General features: G+C 45.3%; 1 protein-coding gene across 1 annotated transcript; it reads right to left on the reverse strand.

The window, feature by feature from the left end:
- Nucleotides 1–318: 318 nt before the first annotated feature.
- LOC119282595 lies at nucleotides 319–4,486 on the reverse strand. Its single transcript, XM_037562768.1, has 4 exons — nucleotides 4,185–4,486; nucleotides 3,899–4,085; nucleotides 3,288–3,647; nucleotides 319–871 (listed from the first exon to the last, which is right to left on the reverse strand). Exons 1-4 carry the CDS (start codon nucleotides 4,472–4,474, stop codon nucleotides 605–607), a joined length of 1,104 nt encoding a protein of 367 aa, XP_037418665.1. The 5' UTR covers nucleotides 4,475–4,486; the 3' UTR covers nucleotides 319–604.
- Between the last annotated feature and the right edge of the window lie 8,621 nt (nucleotides 4,487–13,107).

Consider the following 13,107-nt stretch of genomic DNA (forward strand, 5'->3'; position numbering starts at 1 on the left):
GGTGCCAAACGTGTGTATTCTCCTTGTGTGCGTCTGTTTTCCTTCTTCCTCCTAGGCATCCCCAACAGCGCGCGTCCTCACATATTGCAGTACATATCTTGCCTCCTTTGGCCTAATGATTGCTGTCTCCAAATTATTCTAGCAAGTATGAGTAAAGTTTTGAATAGTGGGCTTGCCATCATTACTAAGCACATCATGTTACCAATTTTTTTGTCTCTATCATCTCACATGTGAAGGATGAGATCGCATCAAGATGCTAATAGTTCGGTTGCAGTAAATTATAAGGAACTTGAAGAGACTAATTATAAATAAGCAAGTCCTCGATGGGATCTGATCAGGTCTTCTCTTCTTTTATACTGATTCCAGCTTGACATGCCATGGGGCTGGCGAGCTTCAAAGTGAAGGCGGAGAACAGCGTTTCATTGTCGAAAAAAAAGGTACAAGAACCTAAATTGCTTGTGAATACATAGGGGTAAGTAGATCCTTACAATATTTATTATTTGTGTAAAATAAAACAAATAAAGCAACGCTGGCTTAGGTTAAACCCTAACCGTGATATGGCTACAACCGAAAATTGCAGCTGCATCAAGTAAATCATGCTTTGCTAAGCAGAATTTTCGAGCGTGTAGGCACCAATTGAATTGACGGCGTAACCGGTAGATCCCCCAAAGAAGCCCACAATTTTGCTGTTTGGAGGCACGGAAAACCTGAAAGCGGCGCCTATGTTGGCACTTCCGAAAGGTCCATGAGTTTTGCCGAGGTTGGTGACCAGCTTAAGGGAATATATAGCAATATTATTTGATCTTCTTTCATGTTGGTGTGTTCCTGACAGCTCCGTCACAAACTCCCTAGGGCCTAGGTGAACTGTTTGCTGCCAAATGGACAGGGGGAAAAACGTGAGTGATGCTATAATTTTGGCAGTGTTAGAAGTATAATTATGTTTAAGTTAGAGATTAGGAGTTAAAGATAGGATTGGTTTAAATCATGTACGACTTGTCCCCTACTCCAAGTCTCTCTCACATATTGTACTCTATATAACCACACCTGGGTCAGGTCAATACAACAACAATATTCAGCCATCCTACAATTTTCCACATGGTATTAGAGCGGTTTGTCTAACAACGCCGATCCTAGGACCTTCCGCTACTTCCGCAGCGCGCCGCCTCCGGGGAGATTAATCTACTCTCCCCGGGGGCGCGGCACCCGATCAATCAAAGATTAGATCGGTCTCGTAGTTTAGATCCAATTTTTTAGTTCCCCATCATTAGATCAATTTTAGTTTTAGAAATTCTCACTAGATTAGTTTTTCCATTAGCTACCAAAAAAATCCGGCGTAGGCATCCACCCCGTTTGCATAAGCATATGCATCTCCCGACGGCTGCATCCGCATTGATCTTCATCCGATCTGATCAAGCCGTCGCCAATAAACCAGAAGGCCGCACACTCATGCGGCGGGGCAGGTTGACCCTGTCACGAGGGTACGATCGACTCCAACGCGCGCGAACTACGGGTGGCCGGCGACTTGAGCGCGATCGCGAGGAGCAGGCGTACGCGGCGCTTGGGGCCTCGGGCGGCGGGGCAGCCAGCTTCGATCCGGACGACACACGGCAGGCAACACCTCCACGCGCCGGACTCCAGCCCGGGAACAAGTTGGCTTCATCGATCCAGCAACCAACCATGAGCTAGGCACACGAGGAGATCAACAGAATCATTACGTTTGCATGCAGCCATGCAGAGCACAGAGGACGGCGCTTCTCGCGATCGAATCCGTGTAGGCAATATGGCTATACCAGTAAGATCGTCCGGCGCGGCCCTGTCTCTGTTCGGACGCGCTGTCCACCATCGAGCGATCTGCATCTGCACCAAGCCATCATCTACACCGAGTGCTGCATCCGGAGCCCAGCTACATCACCTCCTGCATCGACCAACGCCGCCGATCTGTACCTTCACCGAGCCATGCCACTACATCTACATCGAGCCGCATGGATCGCCTACACCAAGCCATCAGCAGGGAATCACCGAGCGATCTGCACCAACCCCGCGCCGCATCATCAAACTGTACGACTACGCCAGGCTAGAAGCCAATATACTTCGTCGAGCACGTCTACGAGAAGTGATCTCAACATGCACCACCCACACGCCAGGCCGGTGTGGAGCGAGATGCAATCTTCATCGCCTTCTCCAGCGCGACACGGCATCGACACTTGGTTGCCGCAAGGGACGCCTTCAAGCGACACATCGTCGACACGCCGATGTGACGCCATAGCCGACACTTCATCGCCAAGGTTTTCATCAACATGGTCTTCACCAACATCATCGTCAACACACCGCCGCCGCCTCGTCCACAAGATGGACACCTAGCGTCCTCTGACAGACTTTTCTGCAAGGCGCGACCTCGACGACGGCAATGACCGCGTCACGACGACGGCATCGACCGCGTCATCCACAACTACAGGACTGCATCGACACGGCGTCACTACAGTGACGACCCTACACGGCCACACGGTTCTGGCAAAACCGATGTGTGCTCGATGGGCTTCCTCCGGTCTTGGCAAAACCGGTGGACTCATCGCCGACGACACCCTCCGACATCCGCGCGGTGCATCGTCCACATCTGCAGCTCCGTAATAGCACAATTTTTTTTTGCGCCTCCGGCTTTGTGCAGCTTCATCATCCACGACGACCACACCATCGACCACGACTACCTCGACCACGGCTACATCACCATGATCGGCTACCTCGACATTAATGGCTACGTCTACAACAACTCATCGGCAACAACTCCAGTCAACAGCGTCCGCCTCGTCACTTGCGTCCACGACACTCCCGTTGTGACTGCGGGAGAGAATAGAGGAGAAGACAGGGAAGGCACCAGAAGGGGACGCAGTCAGCGCCCTAGGTGCCGACCCATCAGCCATCAGAGACGCAGTTGATGATGGTGCAGCGGAGAGGACGGCGGAAGCGCAAGACTTCAAATTCAGTCGCAATCGTTCGCTTCACTCACGCTACGACTGAGGGGGAATGTTAGAAGTATAATTATGTTTAAGTTAGAGATTAGGAGTTAAAGATAGGATTGGTTTAAATCATGTACGACTTGTCCCCTACTCCAAGTCTCTCTCACATATTGTACTCTATATAACCACACTTGGGTCAGGTCAATACAACAACAATATTCAGCCATCCTACAATTTTCCACAGGCAGCTCAACGAACAACGACATGAAGCGGATGAAACTCGATCTATTGTTGACCAAATGCATGAGGAAACAAATAGTGAACCAAACTCACCCTTTTAGCGTCGGGGCCATGGCCGTTATTACCAAAAAGTTCGCTGGAGTTTTCATAGCCATCTTTGCCGGTATAATTGAAACGAAGTCCATTAACAGCATGATAATAGATGAATGTCACACTCTTTAGGCCTACAGACATGTTTGGGTTGAAATGATCAAGTTTGTCACTCGTTGTTCCGCCCCATGGTCCATTCTTTATGGGAGTGGGGGTAGGAGGCTGAATCGGCTTCGTGGGGGCAGGAGGTGGCTGAACAGGAGGCTGAATGGGCTGGGTGGTGGCAGGAGGCGGCTGAACAGGAGGCTGAATCGGCTGGGTGGTAGGAGTCTGCGGAGTGGTGGCCGGAGGCTCCGGCTGCCCCTGTATGCAAGTAGTGAAACTTTGTCAGCAATATTCTTTCCTTTGAGAAATGCACATCCAACTTGTTCGTAATAGTAGAAATAGCAGAAAAAACAAAAAAATGTACAATTTGGAATACTGGTAGATCTACCGGTAGGTTTGCGTGATCCAGCTATAAGGATTAGCAAAATATGTATGTATGTATCTAAAATCTAAAGACAGAGTGTGGAAGTTGCAAGTAAATCTGTACAAAAATTGAATAGAACGCTCACCTTCCTGCGGCAGAATGCCTCGATAGTAAGCTCTAATACATCTCCTTGTCCATCAGCTAATTTTTGATGCATTTTCCTCTGGATGACACCACGCGCCATAGCGAACTGACCAGTCCCACCAACAATAGCCCATTCACCTTGTTCCTCAGTAGTTGCTCCCATTACCGCAAGCGTGGATCCTTTGAAGCTATATGATTCACAAATATCAGATGCACACACCAAGAAAATGTGATACTAAAAAAGATAACATGCTAGCACATTACAAGACAAAACACATACAAGTTACCTGTCAAGCTCGAACACTATGATGAATAAATTGCAGCAGTCAGCAGCGGCAGCATTCATATGCATGCCTTTTGCATGAGCAACTAGCTTTGCATCCGCGGCCACACCATCATATATTGCCCAGTCGTTGATGGTTGTGAGACAAATGTCAGTAGCACCAACTCCATCTATCACTACATACTGGTTTTTCTTATCCCCAGACCTGATCCTGTGCAGATACAAGCTTTGGAAGTCAAGCTTAGTGTTTTCCACCAGCGCATTGGCGTAACTAGTGATCTTGAAATTGTCCATTGAGAGGAGGAGGGGGTGGAGGGGGTGAGGACAACTGAGGATACCTATCAAGTGTAGAGCTTCTCTTTTGCCTTGTGTGATTTATAGCATCGACAGAACGCTACCAAGTCTTGCTTCAAATTAGTTTCACAAGTCTTTACATTTAGTCTCAGCTTGTTGGTTGGCTATCTCTCCAACGACTCATCTGTTTTTAAGTACATAATGGCTTATCTTCATAATGATGTAGAGATAACAGAACATGTACAGCTAGGCCCATCATGCTCGAGACACCTAATACATCATACCAAACAGCACATGAGTACAACTATTATTGCATGTCACATGGATGCAAAAGATGCCTAATACATCATGACAAAGTGCTTTTACTCCATAAACACTTCCGTTAAAAGTATTCACCGTCAAGTCTACGCCTTAATGAGGACCATGGTGGATGGTGTGATGGCTTGATTCTATGGCCGGCAATTTGTATGAAGAAGGTTATCTTTGGTGCTGCATGTGCCAAGGCTACCCCCAACCCTTCATTCTTGAACTCCATGGGACTCAAGCATGATGACCAAGGTAAACCGAGACGATTGTTCCTTCATAGGGCTGTGAGGTAGGTTGAGAAAATGGTCAAGTTTTAGCCCAAGTGAGCTCCGGTGAGTCTTCGCAAGCCTATCAATAGCCTACCCCATGGAGTATTGTTTAAGGTTCATATTTATGTGTGCCCTGTGCGTATTTGATCAAATTCACCAACGGGCCTCCCCGCATATTGCAATATCTTTCCTTTTGGCTCATGAACACTGTCTCAAATTATTTTACCAGTTACGGTGGAGCGCAACATGTTACTGAAAATCTTATCTCTCTCAATTTACATACGAAGGATTGGATCGTATCAAGATGCTAATTCGTTTGCATTAAATTAGAAGGACCTTGAAGACCAGTTATAAATAATCAAGTCCTCGATGAGATCTCACCAGGTCTTCTCTTTTCTTATTATGACTCCAGCTTGACATGCCAAATGCAAGTATTGTATTCTCGTCAACTTGATCTCGGGATGTGGATCCAACTAATGCGTTGATTCCATTTTGGTGTGATTGGTCGGATTGCATCAAGATGCTAACAGTTATTTGCAGTAAATTAGAAAGACCTTGAAGACTAGTTATAAATAAGCAAGTCCTCGATGAGATCTCATTAGGTCTTCTCTTCTCTTTCTCTTGTTATGCTTCCAGCTTGACATGTCACATGCATGTGTATACTCGTCTGACTTAATCTTGGTGACGAACACAACGACGTGGGTCATTACAAATGGATGTGGATCCCAATTAATGTGCTGATTCCATTTTGGTTTTCTAGAGCACATTTGAAGGATCAAGATCGCATCAAGACACTAACAGTTCGTTTGGAGTAAATTAGAAGGACCTTGGAGAGACTAGTTATAAATAAGCAAGTCCTTGATGGGATCTCACAAGGTCTTGCCTTCTTTTAATATGGTTCTAGATCGACATGAGAGATCACAGTGATCATTACAGATGACCTAGACTTGACGCACTGCATCCTTGTCTGGAGCTTATCTACACAACGGGCTTATGCATAAGTCAGAGCTGTTTCAAACAGAGCCCACGACGATGTTGCGGACTTCACGGTCATGGCACGACGGTAGGGGAATTAACTCTCTTAATTCTCAAAGCAGCAGTTGCATACAGATACCCTAAACCTTGTGTCTTAATCTAGAAATATTAAGGTTTTGATTATAAGTTCTAGAAATGCTATTGATCTCCAACTTGGCGAACCAACTAGCCTCTAATATATAGAATGGTTGGCCTATTTGCAGCATCTCTAAAGTTGGAGGCACTAGACGAGCATCCATACAGTACACACCCTTAAGTATGGTTGCAATAGCTTAATCTTGGCTTGGATCTATAGATCGGATCACAGTCAATCTAGTAAATTCAAGTGTCAGTATTTTTTTGTTAGCAAGTTGTATAAACTAAGCGATGGATGCGGATTCCAATTAATGTGCTGATTCCATTTCATTTATCCAGAGCTTGTGCCTCTCCTAATTCTCATCTTATTTCCAGAGGCATGACCACTAAACCTCCGTGGCCCACTACACATATCTAAATGGCAACTCACTGTAATGCTTTTGCATTTGGGCCTCGCAAAGGTACAAGACAATGTCTATAGTTCCGTTGGTAACGACAGTGTTACATTATAGCAACACATACAAAAAGAGTTTATTTCACTTTACCAACCCTTTATTTTGGGCAACACAATCCACCTTACAACCTTGAGCTTTCACATTAGTTCACTCAAAAATTTAAAACCGTGTAAAACATAACCCAAAACTCGAAATGCCGTCTAAAATGCAACCCTTGACCCACAAGTCGTTAGCGTGCCTGATTTATCTCTCGGCCCACACTTTGTTCTGGCTGCAGCAGGAAAATGTCAGTCGACCGTCTTCACCTTTTGCTCATAGTTTTTTGGAAACAAAGGGGTTTGCCTTGGCCCCAACTTTTATCAAAGCCAACGCAGAAACTTTTTGCTCATTGTATCTGCAATAGAACGGGAAAAAAATCTCTCACAAGTCACATAGCGGTGGCGTGCCGACAGCGTACAGCTACAGAACTTGGGCATGCAGATGGAGTCCGAGTGAGGTTGCGAGATAGAGGTATCACTCTAGATGGCGAACCCCACATGCACGTGTTGAAGATTTGTAAATGCTCATGTCTCCACTAAGAGCTGGTGTCAGATCCGAGCATCCAGCGCCAACAAACTGGGCTTGGTTAGCGAGATGCAGCCTAAATGAGTTTATTTATTGGGACCAAAACGCCAAGTCTTCTCATAGCTTAGAGACGACAAAAATTAACCATCGTTGATGAGTTCCTCATTCGCATCTGCGACATTGTGCTAAAAGTAATAATGATTTATAAGTGATCCCCCATTATTTAAACCTCTTGATCCTCCCACACCCTTATCCATTAAAAAAATCTTGCACCCATGGCCGCACTCCTCCACATATATGGCTTGTTCACCACACCTCATGCCTCCTCTGCCGCACTGATTGTTTCCACAAATAAATTAAGAGAGGGCAACTAAGCGCCAGAAGAACTCTTTCTTATTATCCAAAGAAATCCCACAAACATAAGGGATCAATGAAGATTCGATGGGTGAGTAACCCAAACAGATTGATTCCACATCAGGGGAGTTCTAAGAAAGAGAATAAAACTTTAACATTTGAGTCATCAGTTGAACCACAACCCATAAACTTAAATAGTAGCAATAGTTTGAATGGCTATAGTGTTGTAGTGAACAAAGTGTGCACTATCCTGCATAATCAAATAGCAAGTAATTAAATTATGAGTGAATAAAGTGTGCATTATATGGGGAATTTGAGCTGGGCCCTTGGCCCCTGGTACTCTAGCGCCATGACATCATAAGCGCGTGCAACTAAAAAACATAGAAGGCTATTCGCTTCAACATATCATGCAAACGAGCTTGGAACTTGATGAAATGGATTTTTTGTCGAAAGAGACCCTCTGCCCACTGGAATTGCCAAAAAAGAACCCCTGCGAACGAAATTGACAAAAGAGCCCCCCTCACTAGTGGCGGCAGGCGCGGCAGGCGACACGTGTCACCTGCCGCCACGCCGTGAGGCGGCGGGCCCGGCCGCCACAATAGGAGGCGGCAGCCCGGTGTATAACGGTGCGTGCACAGGGCAGCACAGGCCAGCGTGCCGCGACGGAACGGGCCGCGCCAGGCGGGCCCGGCCGCCACCGGGTGAGGCGGCCACCGTTGCCGCTGTCGCTACCCGGCCGACAAGGCCTGCTGCGCGCGGGCCCAGCAGGTGGGCCACGCCGCCACCAGCCGAGGCGGCCTGTCCTGTGCTGCTGCACGCGCGACAGTGCGCAGACGGCGCTGATTTCGAGGCGCAACAGTGACGGCTGTGACTCCGACGCGCGGGAATATGGACGCTTTTGGTTCTTTTGCGTTAGCGGATGCGACGGCACTGCGAGAATCACGCTGATTATTGCTTCAACGAATGCGACGACACTGCGGGAATCACTCACTCGCTACGGGAATCCGAGGCTGCGGGAACCTGTTGTGCCGACACTACAGGGATCATCTTCCTTTATATAGTATGCTTCTGCTCCGTGCGCAAGCACACTGGCATCCTCTTCTAACTTCTGAGTGTGTAAGAAAAGAGAGAAAGAAAAACTCAGTAGGCACTTTCACTCGTGATTTAGGGCGATTTGGGGTTGGATTTTGAATATGTTGAAGTTGAAGAAAAGATAGACGAAGATAAGATCTATCCATTTTTGTTGGTTTCGTTTGCATGCATGATGATTTTACTTTTTTTGTTTAGTTCATAACTATGTGTTATCTATTTTGTTAGGCATTATTTCATCACTTTTTGGAGTCATTTAGAGCTTCAGGAGTACGATTTGCCTAGCGAAGTGAACTACGAAGTTGAAGATCAAGGTATGAGCTTTGCAATAAATTGATTTTTTTGTGCATGCAAGGTCGTAATTAGTTAGTCTTTTAGCTCATCATTAGCTACGCAATGTTAGTGATTAGAGGTTAGAAATAATTTCAGACGACAGATGTAGCATTTATAATATATTTTTTAGAAGAGTAGGTTGAAGATGTTGTATCAATGTTAGGTGCGTCCATTAGTATTGACATGCAAGAAATCTTAATACGGTAATTAAGAAACACTTGTACTGTAATTGTTCATTGCATGTGGTATGTTATTTCATGTGGTATGTTTATTAATAAGTCTATAGTTAGGAGGTTGTAGGTCTACTTTGTTATGTCGAAATAATCTAAATTTTATATGTTACGAATATGTGCTAATGTACTTGATGATGTATGTAATTAGGTAAAATAATTAATCTTAGTAGCAAACAAGGAGGAGATGACGTGATTGAAGAAATTGTGTTTCCATCTTCGCTGTCCCTTTTGAGGTGATGACCAGATACATGCAAGTGCTATTTTCATAGTTTTGATAGCAGAAAGAAAAATCTGTGTGTAATATTGATGTTCATATGAAAATAGGTTGACTCTGTTCATATAGTACTGGTGACGGATATTTATTCGAACTATTTGGACTCTTAATTGCATTCGCAAGCACATCCATATTGAAGCTAAGGTATAAAATGACGCCGTAATTTTGTTAATATTTTTTATATTGATGTACTGTCATGCCGCTGCAAATATTATTATTTGTAAATAAATGAATTTTATCGTATGGTATGAAAAACATTATATCATGCCGGAAGAAATTAGATATTTTACTCATATGATATTAAAATGTTATTATTGTAATATTATGTTTAGTGGTTGTTTGGATAGCGAGTACTTACCCTCAGTTTTGTCATAACCTGTTGTAAGAAAAATATGTAGAAAATCATATTTTACTAATAGTCGTTTTTCCAGAAGCTAAGTTTTTGCATGTTGCGAGAACTATTTTAGGATATTTTTGGGGTAGTTAGAGAAAAGTAAACAGAGTTTTAGTTTGTTACGCTCGTAGACAAATTTGAGAAAAATAGATCTTTAAATACCCGTTAACCAAACAACCCCTTAAAGTATAAGCAAATGATTCTAAAAACAAACCGAATATTTATAACGAAAATACGGTTATTATTTTAGTCGTAATATATGTAAATGTTGTCATCGTTACTAAATGTTCAGTTACTAATTATTTGAAATGTAAACATGTATGTTGGTTAGGTACTATGGAAATTTTAGTAGTGTACTATGGGAACGTCTTACGCGACGATCCATGCGGGGTGGATGTGTCCTTCTGCGAGTCGACTACAGTTGTGGTGAGAGACATGGTCAACGTGGGTTATGCGGCTGTTAGAAGGTGCATCCGAGCGGTGTTTGGCCCAGTGATGCAGGAAAAAAATAACAATGGAGGCCTTCGTCGTTGACGGAGAAAATGATGGGACAGTTGCCCGTTGGGGTTTGCAGCCTGTCACAGGTGATCGGTCGTGGGGGTCGTACATGAGGTTTGCAAGCAATCCCAATAACTCAATGTATGGTCAGCCGATGGTGTATGTGGAGTTCATTTCAGTCACTAATGTTGCCGGATGCAGTAGTAGGGGTGATGAGGTTGAGTTGGCCATCGCATCAGCCCCTAGCATCGGCCCATCGGAACCGACGGGCGGCCAGTCTGTGTATGACACAGGATATTGGTCGGCGGCCGTTGACATGAGCGAACACGTGGAGGGATTGCCGAAGGCGCTAGATGATGATGATCATTCTTCTGCGCCTTCGGAGTCAAGCGGAGAAGAAGATGTTCCTCCTCAGAGGGCGGTCGCGGCGGCACTGCAACCTGGTTTCTTACAGGATATGAGCATCACCAACGAATTTCACTCTGCTTCTGGCCTAGGAGCGGGAAGCCTGGAGGTTGGGCAAGTTTTCCCAGATAAGAAGTCTGCTTACCAGGCAATGGGTAGCTATGCAATCGGCATCCACCGCCAGCATAGAGTGAAGCAGTCTGATAAAAAAGAGTTGAAGGTCATATGCATCCACACCGCGAAAGGTTGCCGCGGAAGAGTTCTCGCTAGACTGAAGCCTGGGGTATGTCAGTCATGGCATATCACAAAAATAGTGGAGCATACCTGTGAGCAAACTGGGACTTTCAGATCATTGCAATGTGACAGCAAAATTTGTGGCACAGACGATGGAAACAATTGTGCAGGGAAGTCTCAACATTAGTGTTAGGGCTCTGCAAAAAGATGCAGAGGATCTAATTGGATTCCCTGTTAGCTACAGCAAGGCTAGGCGTGCGAAGGAAAATATATTCAAGAACTTGTATGGTACCTATGAGGAGGCATATTCTTATGCCCCTAGAATGCTTCATCAAATAGCAAGTGCTAATAGGGGGACTCAAGTTTGGCGGAGAGAACGTCCAAACCCAATGAACCCGGGTGAGCTAATCCTGAACCGCTTATTCTGGGCATTTGCCCAGACTATACAAGCCTTCAGGCACTGTCGCCCGGTATTATCTGTTGATGGTACCTTTCTCACTGGAAAGTACAAGGGCACACTATTGGTGGCGATTGCAGCGGATGCAAATAATCAGCTTCTTCCTATTGCATATGCATTGGTCGAGAGCGAGAACAAAGATAGCTGGTTGTGGTTCCTGAGCTGCGTGAAGATTGGTGTCGTGAAAGAGCGTAAAGGTGTTTGCATCATTTCTGATCGCAACACTGGATTATTAAGCGCTCTTGAAATAATTAAGGCGTCGGAAGAAGAGTGGGGCTGGCCCGATCTAGAGGGAAGGTGGTGCATGAGGCATTTGGCAGCAAACTTTTACTCCAAATTCAAAAACAAGGATTGGTTCAAGTTATTCAAGAGGATGTGCATGCAAAAAACTGAAGCCAAAATGAATGCGATATGGGCAGGTATCAATGGTGAGATCGACCGCGCGGCCTTGCCACAGAGAGAAGACCGGAGGGGTCGTAGGACGGCCATAAATTTGAGCTAGTGGATCACCGAGAATTGCCCTCATTTGGAGAAGTGGGCGCAGGCTCACGACACCGGGGCTTGGTATGGAATAATGACCAGCAACATGTCAGAGGTGTACAATAGTGTTCTTAAAGGGGTGCGAGCACTGCCTATCACAGCCCTAATTGAAGAAACTTGGAACCGGACCCTGTCATACTTTGCAGACAGGGTCACCGTCGCCAAAGCACAAGTTGAATTGAACAAGCCATGGTCCGAGAAGATGCAAAGACATCTGGACGAGAAAGCAAAGAAGTCCCAAAGTCATGGCTGCCGGAAAGTGGACGCACTTAGGAATAAGTGGGAAGTCAATGTGCGAGCCAAGTACGTTAAGGGTCACCACAGAGGATAAAAAAACCAAGCTGTCACCCTTGGCTCAACCTCCTGTGAGTGCACTTGTAACAAGCCCAAGCTTGAGGGCTACCCTTGCAGTAATGTGCTCCGGGCGGCTGCTATTCAAAAAATCAGCGTCGAGCCATACATATCGCCGTACTTCAACATGTACAATCTGTACAACACTTGGAACGGTGAGTTCTGGGCTTGGGGCATTGATATGAACTACAAAATGTTGTGGCCAGATGGGCCGAAATGGGTTCCGAACGCCGACTTGATGAGAACCGCAAAGGGACGACGTCGGTCTAGGCGTCATCGCAATGACATGGACCATAGCCAGATGGGAGAACCAAGGCGATGCCACGTTTGCAGGTGTCCTGGACATTCACGCAAAGATTGCCCGTATCGAGCCAACAACAACGCATGATGTTGATATATATGTACTCGCCATGTCTATTTATATTTCTACTCGTTATGTGTACTTATATTAAATTTAAATTGATTCTCTTTGTATTATTGTACTCCTGATGTTAACTTCAGATAATTAATGTAAATCGTATCTCTTTGTATTTTTTAAGTTAATTTTGATTTGCATTTGTATTTCTGTCTTCCTCATAATTTATATTTGTATGTTTGTGTGCAGGTTATGGGTGAAGTGCCAGTGCTTTTACAGGGGCCCCATGACGCCGGCCACCGTTGCCACCTATTTTTGAAACCAAATACTAAGCATGATTATCAGCCTTTCAGACTTCGAACCATAAAGAAAACATGGCCAATACACAATCATTTCCTTGCTCACCTTGACG

Source organism: Triticum dicoccoides, chromosome 3B, assembly GCF_002162155.2.
Source record: "Triticum dicoccoides isolate Atlit2015 ecotype Zavitan chromosome 3B, WEW_v2.0, whole genome shotgun sequence".
In the NCBI taxonomy this organism is placed as follows: Eukaryota; Viridiplantae; Streptophyta; class Magnoliopsida; order Poales; family Poaceae; genus Triticum; species Triticum dicoccoides.

Bases quoted from the DNA above. Each gene is read 5' to 3' on its own strand.
- LOC119282595 (XM_037562768.1), bottom strand. From the start codon at position 4,474: ATGGACAATTTCAAGATCACTAGTTACGCCAATGCGCTGGTGGAAAAC. The intron at 3,648-3,898 runs GTGAGCGTTCTA...ACTTGCATACAG, and splicing joins AGGCATTCTGCCGCAGGAAG to GGGCAGCCGGAGCCTCCGGC. The intron at 872-3,287 runs GTGAGTTTGGTT...TCCATTTGGCAG, and splicing joins ATGGCCCCGACGCTAAAAGG to CAAACAGTTCACCTAGGCCC.